The 19,350-nt window shown below is 42.1% G+C and overlaps 1 protein-coding gene across 1 annotated transcript; it reads left to right on the top strand.

The window, feature by feature from the left end:
• The first annotated feature begins 402 nt into the window (after window positions 1-402).
• Window positions 403-19,122, top strand: ylpm1 (YLP motif containing 1). Its single transcript, XM_053444737.1, has 22 exons — window positions 403-826; window positions 908-1,329; window positions 2,528-2,749; window positions 3,852-4,040; window positions 4,234-4,742; window positions 5,027-8,185; window positions 8,513-8,636; window positions 8,830-8,974; window positions 9,067-9,156; window positions 9,247-9,427; window positions 9,640-9,830; window positions 10,007-10,161; window positions 10,249-10,311; window positions 10,444-10,563; window positions 10,693-10,869; window positions 10,955-11,038; window positions 11,134-11,217; window positions 11,308-11,382; window positions 17,322-17,373; window positions 17,895-18,022; window positions 18,136-18,321; window positions 18,806-19,122. Exons 1-21 carry the CDS (start codon window positions 703-705, stop codon window positions 18,280-18,282), a joined length of 6,441 nt encoding a protein of 2,146 aa, XP_053300712.1. The 5' UTR covers window positions 403-702; the 3' UTR covers window positions 18,283-18,321; window positions 18,806-19,122.
• The last annotated feature ends 228 nt before the right edge of the window (window positions 19,123-19,350 follow it).

A 19,350-nucleotide genomic window follows, 5' to 3' on the forward strand; every position in this document is an offset into this window, starting at 1 on the left:
CTATTGCATATTGTGTTTTTATCTTAGAAGTAGAAGAAGAAAAAGAAGAAGAAGAGAAGGAGAATAAGAACAACAAGTTAAATCATATATGTTAACACAATTTCCCCCTAAAAATGTTATTCATTTCCATTTTAAATGGAAACCACAATGTAACTCACTGTGAACAACAAATAAATAAATAAATACTCTTAAAAATATGCCTCTAAAGAAACTTTGTATACTATATTTAGTTTGATGCCATTTTTTAATTGTGTACATTTATAAAGCCTTGATAAAGAAAGAGTACTCCACACATTGGCATTTTATTTGAAACATTCATGATACTTATTATATGGATTAGATCTTACTGGAAACAAATGGATGAATGAATGAATAAATAAATAGGAAGTTGTCACCTAACGACTCGTGACGTCCTTCCGTCATCAGTTCCATGCTCCACCGTTGCCGGACGTCTTGGTGTCTCAGCTTAACGTCGGTGTTGCACATTGTCTTCAAGCTGAACGTTATTTATTTACGCAGAAACTGTTTATCTAATGTTTATCATCCGGGTGTGACGCCGTCTGTTTCCCCCGGGAGACATGAACACGTAGCTGTCGGTTCTGCAGAAGGTGGGTCAGCGTTAGCCGTTAGCTGTTAGCTTAGCCTCTCGGGCCGGGCTGTATGTGAGCACACAGGCCGTGCTCACCGCTTCGCTCTCGAACAATGTACCCCTCCTGGGGCAATTACGCTGGTTCTCATTCGCAAAACTATGGAGGTTCCGGGCCTCGTAAGCCTCCGGGTGCCGCCCCTGCCGCGGGATTCGGCGGCTTCGAAGCCCCGTCCGGCGGCGGCGTTGGTGGTGGTGGTGGAGGAGGAGGAGGAGGCAGTGGTGGTGGTGGCGGCGGTGGCGGCGGTGCCGGTGCCGGCTCGCTGTTCTCCAGTCTCCAGGAGCAGCACCTCCAGCAGATGCAGCAGCTGCAGATGCTGCACCAGAAGCAGCTCCAGTCGGTGTTGCATCACGGTAACAGCGCCGGGGCGTACGGTGGTGGGTACCCGGGCTCCCAGTGGGACTCCGAGGCTCCGGGACATATAGAGGGTAGCACTGGAGCTCAGACCTACGGGACACAAGACGGGACCCCGGCCCCTCCGACCAGAGCTCCCCCTGCTCCCATGCCGGGTCACCAGCAGCCGCCTCCGCCGCCACCACAGCCGCACGTTGCAGAGCAACAACCGTGTCCTCCTCCTCCGGAGCCTCCGTCAGCAAAGCCCCCGGAGAATAACGATGGTTTCAAAGAGGCCAACAAGAAGGATGGGTCCATGACGGAAGACGACAAATCTTCAGCCTTACAGGTATTGACTTGCATCAGTTTAGTTTGACACGTGTTGTTGTCACACCCCTGTTTGTTTTCATCAGTGCCTCTTTGGTCTACATGCAGCCTCAAAGCACCTCAGCAAACTTTTTGTTATTGATTATTTATAATAAATGCCGAAGTGTTGCATGGGCATTTAAACATGGGTAGGGTTTGCAATGCTTGTCACTGTCCTGCTTTGGTGACAGGATGTCATTATTCTTTCAAATCAAACATGTAATACTTGCAAGCATCACACTGTGAGTGTCAGATATGTAAATGTTGAGATACAACTGTTGCAGATCCTATAAATGCATAATCACCATTAAATCTGGTATACTCTGTATTAAGAGCTATCATAACAAACTTACAGTAAGAGTTATTTTCTTCTAGTAGATTTTACAGTGGGGGGTCTCCCTTTATAAATATAACCAATATAAATGCTCATTAGATTCATTGACATGATTGTAATCAGGACAAATTTAAAATAATTGTCAAGATCTTTGTTTTGATGATGATGATGATGATGGAAGATGTGAGAAATCTTCTCTCCTTCAACACATTGAGAGCTGTGAAGAGGAGACCAGATAATCAGGTCCATCAGGGCTGTCACAGATATGCACAGCCTGGAGTTGTTACTGAAAATAACACATTCCGTGCATTCCAGCTTGTTAAAAAATTTGTACTATTTTGGTTTATAATTAATACAACATATAAGGAGAAGCTGATCTCAGTAATAATAATGTTAGTTAGGAAAATATGAATTGAATTGAGCAGTATGGTCTTCTATGTGTCAAATCTCTATGTCTATATGATATTACACTAGAGTTTTATAATTTGAAGCATGTTAACAAAAGTAATTATCCTTTCAATGTCATTCAATAGTTGCATATAATGCCTTTTACTGTCAACATATAATTACTGACCGCTCCCTAAATGTCTTTCATAATTTGAATTCGGAATGATTCAGGGGAAATAATGGGAAGCAGTGTTTTTTTTTATTTATAGAACCCATCACAGTCTATAAAGTTTAGAGATGAGAATAAGTATCTGTTCCAACTAGCTTGTGTCTTTATTGTCAAATTATTGTTTTTTACTTCTTCATAAACTAGAAGTGACCGAACCAGAATAATCGTGGTAACGAAAAGGGCAAGGTTCCTTGTGTTCTTCTAACACGTCTCTCTAATCGTTTCATCCAGGATCAACAGCAACGTTGGTACAAACAGCATCTTCAGAATCTACAGAGGTTGAAGCAAGAGAAAGCCAAACAGAATCAAAAAGAGGGTGATGGCCATGTGCTGCCACCCCCAGGTCACGCAGTTCCTCCTCCGCCTCCGTCAGAACCACCAAGAAACGCACCACCTCCACCCCCACCAAGAGATGACCCTCCAGCACCTCCTCCTCCACCTGACGAAACAGGGGTAAGCATTCCTAGCATGTTAGAGGGGTGATTATATGACAATGTCAGACTTGGAGAACTTGGGCAGCAGCTGATGTGTTATGCAGAAGTTTTTAATGTAGACTTAATGCATCAAGGAGACCAGAAGGTGCAACAATATACAAAGACTAACCTCAGCAATTGTCACCCCCAAGTCTGAAGACGTCCCCACAGCATCCCCATATATCTTCCTCTACTTGCGTCACCCATTCTAACAACACATCCATGAATGGCTAGAATTGTTGTCATTCTCTATGTGACATTTCGGGGTTCGCATCCTATTGAATAGTTAAGTATTAATGTGCTTTCCTAAATCACATTGTGTCCTTATGACTTGCCACTGGTGAAATACACAAAAGAGTTGTTGCCTCTCTGTCTGGTGACAATGGCGAATACTACTGTATGTGAAAAAGGTTCAAGCCCACTGTGGCTCCAGAGAGAGTGATGATGACAATGAGTTATTTTTATTTTTTAAAACATTTTTAAAACACATAGCAGTGCTATTACTTATACTGTATAAATAATATCCATAGTAGTTGCTGTATTCCATAAACTGAACGATGCTACATATATAATTCTGTAATATATGTAGCATCTGAGAATAGACGATTCTCAGATTAATTGGCCTTATTCATCATGGCTGTTCCTCTACCAGCATCGATTACAAAAAGACTCATCTTTTAAACTTAATACCAAACTCAACAGCCTTTAACATACCAAATCAGGTTTTAAGCAAAGTTTACCAGACATAATCATCGATCACTAGATCAAAACAATCTTTAAATCTAGTGACCAAGTCATGAATCTGTAAAATTCTTAGGACTCTGGCACATTCATTCTTTATCCACTTCAATGGTGAATGCTTATAATGACTCCTAATTTATGTTAATTTCTCATATGCCTAGTGCAAGTTACAAAAGTGAAAACAAATTGAGCAGTACTCAAAGAATTGAGGTTTCATAACCACAAATAGTGTAATATGTTCTCGATTTTGCCTACCTCCATCTTAAAAATGTGTTCTCCCTTCCATCTCAAACTATAATTCTTTGTGACTGTTTCATTTTTGCCTTGTTTCTTTTTCAAAGCCTGAAGACCCACATGACCCGGTGGAGGCTGCCCGCCTCCAGCAGTTACAAGTTGCAGCAGCACAGTGGCAGCATGTGCAACAGCAGAGAGCAGGCTTACAATACCAGGCTCTGATGCAACAGCATGAGAAGCTTCAGCAGATCCTGGAGAAATACCAACAGCTGATTCAGCAACCAGCAGACCTTCAGGTAGACAAATGTGACAGCTTTCTTGATGTTTTTTTTTCGCTGGTATGGAGATGACCTTTATGGAAAATAAAAGATCAAAAGTCAGCATATTATGTGTAGTCTTAAAACCAAAAAATCTAGAAGGCGCAAACGATTTCAGTTAACTGCACGTTATCAATTAAATTTATTCTTTCCCTTGTTTCCTTCATTGCAGTCAATGTCTCCTGAAATGCAGCTGAGGCACTATGAAAATCAACAACAACAGTTCACCCCCTTATTTCAAGACTGGGATCGCTCATTTGTCCTGTGGTATGAGCAGTTCAAGACCTATCCCCACAAAGACCAACTGCAGGACTATGAGCACCAATGGAAGCAGTGGCAGGAGCAGATGAATGCCACCAATGCCCACCTTCAAGAAAGGGTGGCCGCTCTGTCTGCCATGGTGCCATTTCCCTCAGGCCAGTATAATAGTGGGATGATGGGACAATATGGCCAGTTCCCTGCACAAGACATGAAAATGCAGCAGCAGTCACTAAATGTGGGTATACAGCACTCTACAGGTGCTGTTGGTCCCAGATCTCAAGGTCCACTGCCTACTGGGTTTGGGCCACAACAGGAATCACCTGCTGGACCCCCTGTGAGAGGAATTGGCCCCGCAGGAGTACAACCTTCAGGTCCCCCCACAATTCAACCACCAAGCTTCAACAGTGCACAAGGTCCACGGTTAGCAGGAATTTTTTTGCAACAATGTGATTGCTATTTGTTTAATTAAAGGTTATAACAGGCTGTCAAATAGAGTGCTCAAAGGAATTGTAACTGGCACTCAATATCAGTTCAAAGTATTGGCAGTTGCTATAACACTCCTATTACTTCATTTGGTTCTTCAGCTAACACCCAAGTCATTAGATTTGTTGTCTTTCCTAATTAAGGTAGCACTTTTTACAAAGTCGTAAATGCTGTTTCATGTTCTTAATCTTTTCTTAAATTTTTTGTTGCAACAACTTCAGATTTGACCAGCCACAGCAGCGCTTTGATGGTCCCCCAAGGTTCGACCAGTCCCAGCAGCGCTCTGATGGTCCCCCAAGGTTCGACCAGTCCCAGCAGCGCTCTGATGGTCCCCCAAGGTTCGACCAGTCCCAGCAGCGCTCTGATGGTCCCCCAAGGTTCGACCAGTCCCAGCAGCGCTCTGATGGTCCCCAAAGGTTCGACCAGCCACAGCAGCGCTCTGATGGTCCCCCAAGGTTCGACCAGCCACAGCAGCGCTCTGATGGTCCCCCAAGGTTCGACCAGTCCCAGCAGCGCTCTGATGGTCCCCAAAGGTTCGACCAGCCACAGCAGTGCTCTGATGGTCCCCAAAGGTTCGACCAGCCACAGCAGCGCTCTGATGGTCCCCCAAGTTTTGACCAGCCACAGCAGCGCTCTGATGGTCCCCCAAGGTTCGACCAGCCACAGCAGAGCTCTGATGGTCCCCCAAGGTTCAACCAGCCACAGCAGCGCTCTGATGGTCCCCCAAGGTTCAACCAGCCCCAGCAGCGCTCTGATGGTCCCCCAAGGTTCGACCAACCACAGCAGCGCTCTGATGGTCCCCCAAGGTTCAACCAGCCCCAGCAGCGCTTTGATGGTCCCCCAAGGTTCAACCAACCACAACACCGCTTTGATGGTCCCCCAAGATTCAACCAACCACAGCAGCGTTTTGATGGTCCCCCAAGGTTTGACCAGCCACAGCAGCGTTTTGATGGTCCTCCACCGTTTGACCAACCACGGCAGCAATTTGATGGTCCTCCCAGATTTGACCAACCACGGCAGCGCTTTAATGGTCCTCCCAGATTTGACCAATCACGGCAGCGCTTTGATGGTCCCCCTCGATTTGGGCAGCAGCCAAGGTTTGAGCAACCCCCTAGGAATCCTGGCCCTTCACCTCGTTTTGAGCGCCCACCTTTGCCACAGCAAAAGCCACATCAAGGTACCCAACTTAAAGCAGAAATGGTCTCTAAAACACCTTTAGGCGTGGACTCCAAGAAAACTGAAAAATCTGATGTGCAACCACAATCTGAAAAAGATAATAGCAAATCAAGGCCAGATGGTAAGGCCAAAGGTGTAGACTTGGCAGATGACAACTTGCTTGAAAATGAAGGTTTTTTTGTCCAAAATGACCCCATTCCTCAGACATTACAGACAAACAAAAATGTCAAGGAGCCAGATTCCAATAAACCGTCTGTTGATGGCGTAAATCCCGAACCTCTTAAAAAAAAGCCTTCAGTAACTGTTTCTTCTTCTACTGTGGCATCAAAAACGACTGCTCCTGATACAGCCAGCAAATCACAGGAAAAATTGGTAAACAACAAAACCCCAATGGTTCAAAAGCCCCCAGGAATCAAACAGGAGCCAAAAGCTTCTGGCCAAATGCAGACAAGACCAGAGCCTCCAAGACCTATCCCTGGGAGGGGACGAGGTCAGCCCCCAGTGCCTGTTCAAGTGCCTGGACGTGGCCGTGGGCAGAGGGGCCGTGGAGTTTTTACAGGAGCAAACACGGTCCCGCTAGGGGAGGAGATGGCAGGAATGTCTTATGACTACATGCCACCCGAAGAGGACTCACGGATACCAGAAGATCAGGAAGAAAGTCACTGGGAAGATCCCTCATACGCGGAGTTTGCTTGTGAGGATTCTGAGGCGCCTACTGAAGAAATGTGGATGCCAGAGGAAGATCACTTCCAAACAGAGGAAGAGTATTATGAAGAGCCAATAGGAGGAATGCCTATGGGGAGAGGAAGGCCCCCAATGATGAGAGGAAGGCCCCCGATGATGAGAGGAGGGCCCTCGATGATGAGAGGTGGACCACCTATAGGTAGAGGAGGGCCCCCAATGATGAGAGGAGGCCCACCTATGGGTAGAGGAGGGCCCCCAATGATGAGAGGAGGCCCTCATATGGGTAGAGGTGGCCCTCATATGGGTAGAGGTGGACCACCTATGGGAAGAGGGGGTCCTCCAATGGGAAGAGGGGGTCCCCCAATGGGAAGAGGAGGAGGACCACCTATGGGAAGAGGAGATCCAATGGACATGCACTGGGAAGGACCTGAGTCAGCTGAGTACTCGGAGGAAGTGGACCCTTACTGGGGAGAAAGGAGACCATTAATGAGAGGTATGAGACCCCCGTTTCCCCCTGGCCGTGGTCGCCCTCCACGTGGTCATCCTGGTTTCTTGCATCAAGGACGAGGACGCCCCCATCACCCCCCACATGGGCCAATGGATCATGACCCGTTAGGGCATGGAATGGACACTGATGATCCTGAGGCCGATGCAGCAGGACACCCCATGTACCATGGACATGACCCTCACAGCCATCCAATGCATCCTGATGTAGGAAGAGGTAGACGTGTGCCACCTCCACACCACGAAATGATGGATTCAATGGAGGAGCATATGTATGATGAAGGAATGGATGGATGGCAGCCACCACATGGCAGAGGACCTCCTCCGCCTCCACATGAGTTGATAGATAGGGGAGGAGTGAGGAGGAGACCTATGGGAAGAGGGATGTGGCGGCCAGGTCCAACGCATGAAAAATTTGAAGAGGGGTATAATAAGGGTTTCGTTGAGGATTATGGCCATGGTGTTGACAGATTTAGCTGGCGGCCACCACAGGACGGTCCTCCTAATGAGGCCAAGTACTATGAGTCTGAATGGGACAGAGATCGTGCTCTACCTGAAAGGGACTATCCCCCCCACAGGCCTCCATCGGAGACCTTCAGGGATGGTCATTGGCCAGAGGAAAAAGAAAAAGGTCCCCCATATCAATTTGATGAGCATGAACGGGGAAGAGGAGAACTTAGGATCCGTGAATACAGGGAAGAGCCACCTTTCCGCCAGGAGGAGCCCCCGTTCCAACCATCACCTTCATCTGAATGGGATAGATCTTCAAGACTCCTTCAAGCACCAGAAAGAGGGTATCCACCTGAATTTGAAGATCGCAGACCTCGCTATGATGAGCACAGGGAAGAGCTTTCTTCTGATAAACGTCAACCACCAGCCCCGACTGCACCTGTCACAAACCTACCAGAGAGCTCAGTTGAACAAGCATCAGGAGCGGCCGGCGCTAATGTACTTGCTCTCTCCCAACGTCAACATGAGATCATCTTGAAAGCTGCTCAAGAGCTTAAACTGATAAGGTAATTTGTAGACTTTCATTATCGATTTAGACATCATATCCTAGGCTCACACAAGTTATCATTTGACTTAACCCTGGCAGCATATATTCATGCTAATTGCAGTATTATTAGCAAGGTTTGGAAATATTCAGCTCTTTGATTTCTACCTCCCCCCAAAAAGTTCAGCAAGTTTAATTGACCCATCTTAATACACATTAGTTATCCAAGCAGATGGCTGTTTAGTGTTTTGTTTATCTTCTGTTATGCCATCGGATTACAAATTTTATGGTCATATGGATTTGAGTTAACTTAAAGGTGAGCTCATCTTCGATTATTCTTGGTTAACAGAGAACTGCAAGAGGGGAAGAACCCTGGTCCTGAACCCCAGCCTGCCCCAAGTGACATCTTGCCTGATCTTCCTGCTGGTCTCCTCGGTTTGGAGATCCCACCGGACGTCAGGAATGTTTTGAAGGTAAATCATAATAACAAGCACGACCATCTTAGTGCTCTTTGCCACGGTGCAAAGAGCACCGTGGCCTCTAGAGCACACTAGGCAGACCTTAACTTTACACACGTCTTCACGCAAAGTATCTTAACTATATTCCTACGTTGTCATCTCATAATTAATTGTTAGATTTATATAAAAACAACTTTCTCATCCTCAGGGCATGAGTGCAGCTGGACTGACTGCTACAACTGAACCTGTGTCTTGGGATTCAAAGCATTCTGCCCGAGATTACCAGCCAGCCCTCCCTTCTGCTCACAAAGCTTCAATGATTCCAAAGACTGTGGAATATGGGCATGGACATGGTAAGAGCAGCAAAGGGGAACCTGTTTCTTTACTGTAAATGATTAAACAGGCTCATTTTTCAGACGTTGTTGCTGATATTAACTCATTTCAGAGCCTGGTGCCACTGTTGAGCGGATGTCTTATGGTGAAAGAATTGTGCTGAGGCCTGACCCAGTGCAATCAGACAGGGGTTATGACAAAGGTTAGTTTTTACTCTAAAGCTTTTTCTAAATAACAGAGTTTCCTTATGTACTTTTCTTTTCATTGATGAACTATTTCATTATCCTCCTAGAACCTCTTGGTCTCAGAGATCCTTATGGCAGAGACCCTTATTATGAAAGACGTTCTGACCCTTACATGGACCGTCGGGAGTACAGTAGAGAGAGGGACTTGTACAGAGAAAAGCCTCCACCTGAATATGAAAGAGATAGATTTGAGAGGGAGCGCTATCCTCCAAGAGAAAGAGATGACAGGTAAAATATTTCCATCCATTTTTCCTTAAACTATAGGGAAGCTTGTTTCTTCCATAAATATGTAATATCCTTTTCTGTGTGTCTATTTTTGATTCAAGCACACACTCCATGGTTGATGAAAGGTACTATATCACATTGTGTCCCACATTGTGATTAGTATTTACTGTGTGCCAATATGTTGAGGAAATGACACTTAGCACTGCTCTGTGCAGATCTCCACTGGCACCACATATACGCTCAGCGTTAAGGGATCGAGAGTGGGATCTTCGTGATCGTGACCGCAGTGGCAGTCGGGATCGAGATGAGCATTACGGAAGGCCTGGCTACGACAGACCTCCCTACGAGCGGGCCTCACTGGACCGCAGTGGGCCCGAGCGTTACAGTCACAGCACATCACCTTACGGTATGTCCCATCCGGCCTCAGTTATCAGACGTGTATTGAAATCATACCAAACACAGCGATGGTATGTGAATAGTTACATGATAGAGGATATCTGTAGAAGCACATTTTAACATTTAAAAAGAAAATACAGTTTAGTATTGTAGTGGAATACCTGAACTGCAAATAATATCATACAGCGGAAAGAAGAAGTTATCCAGAGGACAGAGGGCCTCCCGTTGCACCCCCTCTACCACCACCACCTCAGCCCCCCCCACGAGTCGAGAAGAAGCCAGAAATCAAGAATATTGACGATCTCCTCAAACCACCTGGCAGATTATCTCGACCTGAAAGGGTACATATTACTTTTTTGATGGAACTATATAATTTATTATCAGTTTACACAATATTGAGTTTTCATCCAATATATTTATTCTAACAGATAGTCATCATAATGAGAGGGCTTCCAGGAAGTGGAAAAAGCCATGTTGCAAAGCTCATACGGGTGAGTGAACTTTTACCAGCAAATCAGTACTGTAATTATAATGTAGCTGAACTTTAACCATAAAATACAAAAATAACTACAAAAGAAGTCATAGACTAAACCTAGCACTTCAATCATGTTGACAATGTTAAGGACAAGGAAGTCGACTGTGGTGGTGCCCCCCCGAGAGTTCTTGTTTTGGACGACTATTTCATGACGGAGACTGAGAAAGTTGCGAAAGACCCAGACACGGGGAGGAGAGTGAAATCCAAGGTGAGTCTGGCAGAAAAAATGACAAAGTGATTCTGAAGTTTACAATTTGATGGAAAATTTAATTGAAATAAAATGTATATTGCTGTTGTTAATATTATGTCAGATGTAACGCATATATCTGTGTTGCAGGGTCTTGAATACGAGTACGAGCCGGAGATGGAGGACACGTACAGGAGCAGCATGCTGAAGACATTTAAGAAAACTCTGGATGACGGCTTTTTCCCCTTCATCATTTTAGACACTGTTAATGACAGAGTCAAACATTTTGATCAGTTCTGGAGTGCAGCCAAAACTAAAGGCTTTGAGGTGAGTTGTGTTCATGAATGAGAAAATATTGTTCCAGTCTGCTCTGTTGCTTAAGAAGTGTTTTCTTTTCTTTTTTTATTTAAAGGTGTATCTGTCTGAAATCACTGCAGACAATCAGACTTGCTCAAAGAGGAATGTCCACGGGCGTTCGCTTAAGGATATAACGAAGGTCTGTAAGAGCGGTTAGCTCGCTTGGTACATTTATGAACGTCCATTATATATATGTAAAAAGAACACTTATTAATGACAGCATTTTGTACGCAGATGTCCAACAACTGGGAGCCTTCACCACGTCACATGGTGCGCTTAGATGTCCGGTCCCTGCTTCAGGATGCTGCTATAGAGGAGGTGAGGTTATCAAGACCTGACTGGTTTTAAATAGTATTGTTCTTCTTTGTCATCACTTGAGCTAAACTGACATGTGCCTTTTGTTATTAGGTTGAAATGGAAGACTTCAACCCCGATGACGAGCCCAAGGAACCCAAGAGAGAGGAGGAAGAAGAGGGAGATCTGGTAGGACATGAATATGTTTGAATTCATAGCCACGTTGTTGTCAGAATCATCTCCACTTATATGTATTTCCATCGATCACGTTATACAGTTATTGGATATTTTCCATTAGTCTTTTACTCATTGTTTTTATTGACCAGTTGTGTTTAACAGCAATTAAGGAAAGAAATTATGAATAGTCACAAGTTAATTGGTTATACTTTACATGATTATGTAGAAATTTACAGGTTTATAGAGCAGAAGAGAAATATAGAGGAAAGCAAGATGGAGACCATAAAGTTATTCTGTCCAATAACCAAAGGAGCAGTAGCACAGTTGCTGTTCAGCTTTTTATTTTTCGAGCTATTGCTCAGATTTCAGTTGACATTTTTGATGGTTTTCCTTAAATTTAATTATACATTTTATGACTCCACATCAATGCATTTAAACTTGATATTGTTGCTTTAATGCTACTGTTCCCAAATGTCAGTCTGCATCGTATTGGATGATGCTTCTTTTATATTACAGTATGCTTTATCAAAAGGAAGAAACTAAAACAAAAAATATATTTATTTTATTTGTTTACTAAATAAATTTCACAAAGAGGAATCAAATATTGCCTTTAATATCAAAGACGGTGTATTGCGAAGTATCAACAGACACTGGAATGTATTCGGGCTAATATGGCCAGACTGACCTACCCAGCTTTTAAGATGTTGTACAACCACTCCAGTAAAATGTAAACAAACGACTAGAAAAGTTATAACATTTACTTAACTTTCATTTTGTTGATGAAATCAACGATTTAATGTAAGAATTTCCTCAGTTGACTACAGATGGATGAACTCTTTAAAGCTGTAGCACCGATGACTTAGTAAATGGTTTTGAAAGTTTCTAAACTTAAATGTATCCTCTGGTGCGACCTTTTAAGGTTATTGTCCCCATGTGGCATAAAGCCTGGGACCAAACCTGTGTGAACTGCTGGACAATTATCTTCAATACAGCAACAATAGCAAGAGGCTACTGGCATTGGGTTCAGTTGCCAAAAAGCAATCGCATAAAAGCAAATCGGCTTTTCTTGTAGGAAGTAGGAATTGTCAATTTTTGTTTCTCATGTCTCTCAACAAATGTGTTAAACCGTTAAAACCAGGTCCTTAAAATGCATACTTTTTGTCTTTGGCCTTTCTACGCTGAGGCTATTGACAAGACTCAGCATAGAATAGTGTCATAGTTTTTAATGTTCTCCAGTGTAAGTGCTAATTCAATGCATACATGGTGGGAATGGGTTTCTCTCATGACAGTGCTGCTTGCCTCCGCTAAAATTACAGGTGGTAGCAATTCATGTAAAACCACTGAAACATGAACTCTTAAAAAGTTTCCCATCTAATGTGTAACCTTTGGAAAAGGAAATTCCATTTAACATGAAATATTTCCTTGTAATTCCTTACTCCCCTAAAACCGAAAACTTGAGTCCTGCACTGCGCGTGCATTTTTATGTTTTTTATTCAGTAGATGTACCTAAGTGTTCCCTCTTTCATTATAAAAGTCACTTAGTCAATTATCCAATAAAGTGATGACTTTATTGGATAAAAAAAGTTTTTCACAGAATTAAAAAATAATGACCAAATGCTTCTAGATGTTTGCTATAAACTCCGGATTACCAGAGACAGGAAGAATTTGATATTGTTTTCCATGACCTATGGATGGAAAGATTCAATCAAATATTTTTTACAATCATCCAGCTCAGACCTGCAGTTCCACACAGTGAACACATGTCGTCTCCAAAACCCTTTTTTATTTAGACTTTTACGGTGGTTGAAGCCTGATGTCACGTGTACCATAACCTGAAACCCAACTGTCTCTGAACTGCAGGTCTAGAACTGCTGTTTTGTAGATCCACACATGAATCACACTTGGTGTTTCTAATATCCATATCCAAAAGCAGCATGAGGGTTTCAAGCACCACCAGTGGTTGAATCCTAAATAAGAACACAGCGATAGTTTGTTGGCTCATCGCTGCTGCAACACCTCAGTCACAATTAGCTAGATTCCAAATGTATTTAAATGTTACACTTGATCAGATAATACTTTTGTTGCTACTGGGTTAATTCATATTTTGATATATATTTATAAAAAGGAACACATTACTGTTAAGAAAAAACATGCCATAGAGGTATACGGCAGTTTTAGATTGTATAAAAGTTTTACTTCTTTTTATTGTAATCTTCCTTGAATCCTTAGATGGACAGTTCACGATGAAATCAAAATCTGACATTACGTTATATCTAAGCTTGAATCAAGAGGTAATGTCTTAGCACCTATACTAAGTACTTAAAAATATACAGAAATTAGAGTGTCTACAAATGCCTTCAGTTTTCATCCACACGAAGTTGTTGCAATGACACAACATTTTACATTAACATTTCAGTTCAAGCTAAATATAATCGAATTAAGAGCTCATTTCATTAACACGAGAAGAAGACTTATAATTGAAAGCAATCGAATTGAAACATTTTATCTAAAGTCCCTGTTGATGCAGGGCACTTACTGTGCTCGGGCCACTCCATGCTGGGTTTGGGGAAATTGACATTAACCCCAAATCAGTATATAGCTTAATATAATACTTAACAAATACTGAAGTAAAGGGATGGTGCTGCTACATCATCCTACTTTGCTGTACCACCATCATTCTTCCCTAAACAGAATATTAATGCACTGTATATTTTGCTTATTTTAATTTACCACTCACTGCAGTACAGTTAGATGTGGTCACATGTTGTGTGTTAAACTTGTGACTACACCACGGTGATGTAGTATTGCACGGAAGTACAAGTGCTTCACTTCGCAGTGTGTGCAGCAGCTGCACCACACACACAAGGTTTCCAGCCTGAATGTATTTTTTATGGGTTTTTTTCTAAGTAAAAGTCTAGAAACAGTCTCTTCCGTGAATAATCGGATCAGATCTTGGCTGTTTGCTTCCTAAGCTACAGCTTTCCTTCTTTCTTCAGCTTTAATCATCAAGCTTGTTTTGTACATTAAACTATGAAATCCAGATATACCCCTGTGTAGATGATCCTCTGAGTTCAATATGCAGCGGCATATTTAAAAAGTGTACTTTTTAATAATTCATACTGTTCTAATTCACTATAGTTTTACCCACTTTTAACACTGGTGCTTTTAAGAGGCCTTTCACCCACACAGCCGTTTTGCCATTCAAACTGTCGGTAAGGACTAATTGTTTGGACTGCATTAGTCCAGCCTACTTAAGAGCATCATTCAAACAATGTCGCGCTCAAAACTCTTGGGTCCTAAGCAACACACATTTCTTAAAACCCTGACATGTGCCTTCTGGGAATTGTCCGGGTGCTTCACTGCCCTCACAGGGTAGCTCCACCTCTTTCTTTGTGTCATATAACATGTAGAAAACGCATTCTCAAGAAGTGCTCATCCAAAAAACCTTCAGTGCACTCTCAACATTAACTCCTCAGCAATACAAATATGCAGACAGTTGGATGAGCGGTTGTTGAGAAAAAATAATTACATTTGAAGTCAGACTCTTTCTTAGACTTTTTGTCAGGACTGAAATGACCTGAAACAAACAGCAGTTGATTGAAATCTCTCTGTGTTGTCAATCTTCAACCTAAGCAGAGGTTGAACCAGAACAAAAACTGAAAATATCTGTGTGGGAGAATAGTGTAAGAATATGAATAGTGTGAATTACACATTTCTCAGCACAATAACAAAGAAGAGTTCGGCATAAAAGCCACAAATAAATGATAATCAATGCATAAATATATTTAATAATAAAATTGAATTACACTTTATTGGAATTATTATCCAGCACATTACTATAACTCTGTGGTCCTTTCCCTCTTAAAACTTTGTCCCCTGTTTTAACTCGATTGATAGATTTGATTGTTGTCATTGTGCCATATATCTGAAGTTCTTACAGGTGGATTTAACCTTTTTTCAAAGCTGCTGTCAAAACAACAACACTTTGCCTCTGTTCACGCCATCTGTGAATTGATTTTGATGTTGTTATAGTAAAACAGCTCTTCTGAAGAGAATTTAGGAATCACTAACATCTTTTTTTATTTGATGTACAGGTTTTTATTTAGAGAGGAAAAAACACGAATATAGGGACACAATCAACAACAAAGTTGTAAAAACAAAAAACACATTGACCTTAATATGTTTAAATGTGTTTCACCCATGAACCCAGCCAACATGTTAACATGTTCTTAAATCATGACATTATTAACAGATGTGCCACAGATTTAATCAGACTTTCCTTTATGTTGTGAATTGACGTGAGGTTCTGTGCTCTGTCATGTTACTGGTAGTAAAGACTGGCAGGTTTTTGTATTTCATTGCTAAAGCTTTCTCTGAATAACTGAAGTGTTTCTTTAGGTTCAGCTCAGCTGAAATAAAAAGGTATCGGCTGTTAAACTGACAGTCACTCACATGAGGGCTCATAACTCATCACTGTTTTGTGGCTTTGCCTTCAAAATGTGAGCAACTGAAATAAAGTCCAAGATTTACAAATGATCCTGAACTTATTTTAACATACTGTCACTAAAAAGCTGGTCTTTAGTCTAAATTAATAAACGTACCCAAAGAATGAAGTGTCTTCTGTCCAGTACAGACAGTAGACCGTCATGAAAAAAGCTATCTCACTAAAACACACACAGAGTTTTTTTGTTTGTAAAAGAATGAGGCTCATGGGTAATATTCTTTATAGTTATTAAAATCAGGAATGACAGTAAAATGGTCTGATCCCATGATCTTTAACTCACACATGCAAATTACAAGATTTGATATTAGACTTCTTGTTTTGCTTTTAGTTTCAAGTATAGATGTAGATAGATGTTTGCTTGACATTTTTCTAAAGGAGGGCACAGCTGTTGACTACTCGTTGGTTTTGCCTGTGTCCAAGAACTTAGACTTAGTCTCACTCACTAGTTTGTATTAACAAAGGGGAACATGTTTGTCTTTACTGTACTGAACAAAAAGATAAACACAGCATTCACTTCTTTATCATTTAAGGCAGATATGGTATTTCTTTTATCTTATTAAAATAAACCTTTAATTAATCACGATTGTCACAAAAATGAATGCAGCGTTAAGTAGGGTCAGATTTTGGATTTTCACCCTCTCTTCACTGAGTATGTCCCGATTTGCTTTGCGTAGTGTTACTCGCCTCTGTCACAACTGTGCCAATATGGCCTTGTGGAATATTCCACTCCTTTACAGGAGCTTGGCGAACTTGGATGTTTTCTGGCTGTGATGCATTGTTCCTAACGCCCCAATTCAGAGCATAAAACACAAGTTCAACGGGGGCGACAGGTCTGGCGAGTGTGCAGGCCGAGGCAGGGCCGAGACTTCTTCCTCATTTAATAGGGAAGTGCAAATCTGTGCCACACGAGGGCGTGCACGGTCATGCTGGAATTTCAATCCGTGGCGCCGGATTAATGGAATCACAACGGGCACAAAGCTCGTGGTATCACGAGGCCACGAGTTTGGCTCAGCTCGCTCTTGTCACTCTCATCATCTTTGGATTCTTGTCAATTGGTCCAACTCATAATTTGTGGGTGGACCCAGTCCAGAGGGGGGGGCTGAAGCCAATCCCAGCTGACATTGGGTGAGAGGCTGGGTACACCCTGGATAGGTCACCAGCATATCATAGGGCCTATTCTTTATGTTTTCTACCGTAGAGATTCAAAGACAAATGTCCGTCCATCTTCATAATCCAAAGGAAAACTGAATGCTGTGTTCATCATCTTGCTTGCGTGTAGATAATTTCCCATGTAGACTCATTATTCAGTTGTCTTTGTCTCTTTACCTCTGATAAACCAGTCTCCTCTCTTTTCAGCCGACCACTTTTCCTTGCTTTCTTCTCGCCAACCCCTCCTCCCCCATTACCCCGTTGTTTAACCATTGCAGTGTTTCTTTATATAATATAGGGCTACATTCCAAAAAGCAAATGGGAGATGGACACGTCTGAAGCAAAACTTGGTGGGTATTTCTATTTTTAGTTCATTTACCACAGTGCGTTTATATGCTGATGATAGTGCTCTTATGTCTTATTTTTACAAGTATCTTTGTGTGTGATTCACTGATGGACCACTAGGAGAGATGTTCCATCAGTGAATCAGACTTCAACCACAACACGTACCAGCATTTACCTGAATGTACAATGAGGATGAGAAGCTCCTCTTCTGCCCATAAGGCCAGAAGGAGCTACATGCACCTCCTTTGCCAGGCAATTCTTTTTTTACCCCAATCGACATGTTTATGCAAACAGGGTCATTATGTCTACAAATCTCAAGCAGGCAAAATGAGGAGGGAAACTGAATAAGAGACTCTGTTGTCTCTGTAGTAATGATGTGGATGTACTGGATGTGGGCGAACCTGCTAAACCAGATGATTCTGATCATCTGAACTAGGCTTTTCATTTGTTATTAAATGTTAAGATCAGGTTATGGTTCATACTCGAGGACAGAGGTGACCTGAACGGTAATTTTCCATTTATCCAGACAAGTTGGACGGTCTGGGGAGCAGCGGGAAGAGGAAACGTGAAGGTGAACACGCGGCAGACCTGGAAGACTATCTTCAGCTGCCAGACGACTATGCCACACGCATGTCTGAACCAGGAAAGAAACGGGTAATTTAATGCGTTGTCCTACTGAGGTGTAGCTTTAGTTGTCCTAGAATGTTTTTGTATAATTGTCGGGCAAAACGGGACATGACACCCTGGTGGTTTTCCTCTTTGTAAAGGTTCGATGGGCTGATCTTGAAGAGCAGAAAGAAGCAGATCGAAAGCGCGCGATCGGCTTTGTGGTGGGTCAAACGGACTGGGAGAGAATAACGGATGGGAGCGGCCAGCTGGCGCAAAAAGCTCTCAACCGTACCAAATATTTCTAAGAAGATAATCTTATCCCCCTTTTTTTTCCTAATAGAAAGGTAGGTTTTTTTCTCTTTTGTAAAATATCAGTTATTGTAAAATTTTGAAGACTAGCAACAAGTTGTACAATTTGAAATATTTTTAAAGTTACACATTTGAGAAGACGTAAGGAGGACATGTTTGAGACCTTTTCTTATGACATGCCCTCTATTGAGAATATATGATGATCAGTTTAAATGTAGGTGAATGCAAAGTTCAGATCCATATGATTTAAACAGCATTTTGCGATTGTTAAGCAAGCCATTTTCTTTCAAGTCGTGTATTAACATTTTTAAGCTCAAATGAAATAAATGGTTAATACAATGCAAATGACTTGACAAAGTTTGAATTGGAGCTAACCTTTTTACTTATTTAAACACGTGTTGTGATTTCTGTATGCGCCAGTCTTTTACGCTGTAAGGTTAATAGAATTGGTCAGAATATACCTGAATTTACAAGACTTTAATTGATCAAATCATCAGTGATTTCTTTTTCTTTCTGCAGGTGCACAGAATGTGAAATGTGTCGCTGACGCTCACTCGCGCTGAAACAAGAGACTCATCGAGGTGATGATCACCTGTAGATTCTTGGTTAATCCTGGAAAAGGACGCGGTATAGGTTTCCTTCTTATTTTTCAAAAAGACACGCTGAGTATTCAATGATATGAACTTGTAGATTACGATTCTGTGCTGCTTCTGGTCATCCTGTATTCATTCATGTTCTTTGCTGTTTTATACTGTTCATGTTTTATTTACTGTATTGCCGCTCTGTCCTGGTCCATGCAAACTTGGAAAAAAGACAATAAACGTTTCACAAATTCACCAACCTGGAGGGTTTCCCCGGAGGATGTTGTGTGCGCTTTGTGAACAAGAAGAACTACTAGTGTTTATTCTAATAATGGTAACGGAACAGTCTATAAGGGCTTAAACCTTTAGTTCATCAATCTGATGGGCCTTTGTGTTGTTTTAATATGATGGCTGTAATCAGGTTTACTGTGAATGAATCAGTTAGGAGGATGAAAGATAATGAATGGCAACATGACATATCTG

This window comes from Pleuronectes platessa, chromosome 17 (genome assembly GCF_947347685.1).
Source record: "Pleuronectes platessa chromosome 17, fPlePla1.1, whole genome shotgun sequence".
NCBI lineage: Eukaryota > Metazoa > Chordata > Actinopteri > Pleuronectiformes > Pleuronectidae > Pleuronectes > Pleuronectes platessa.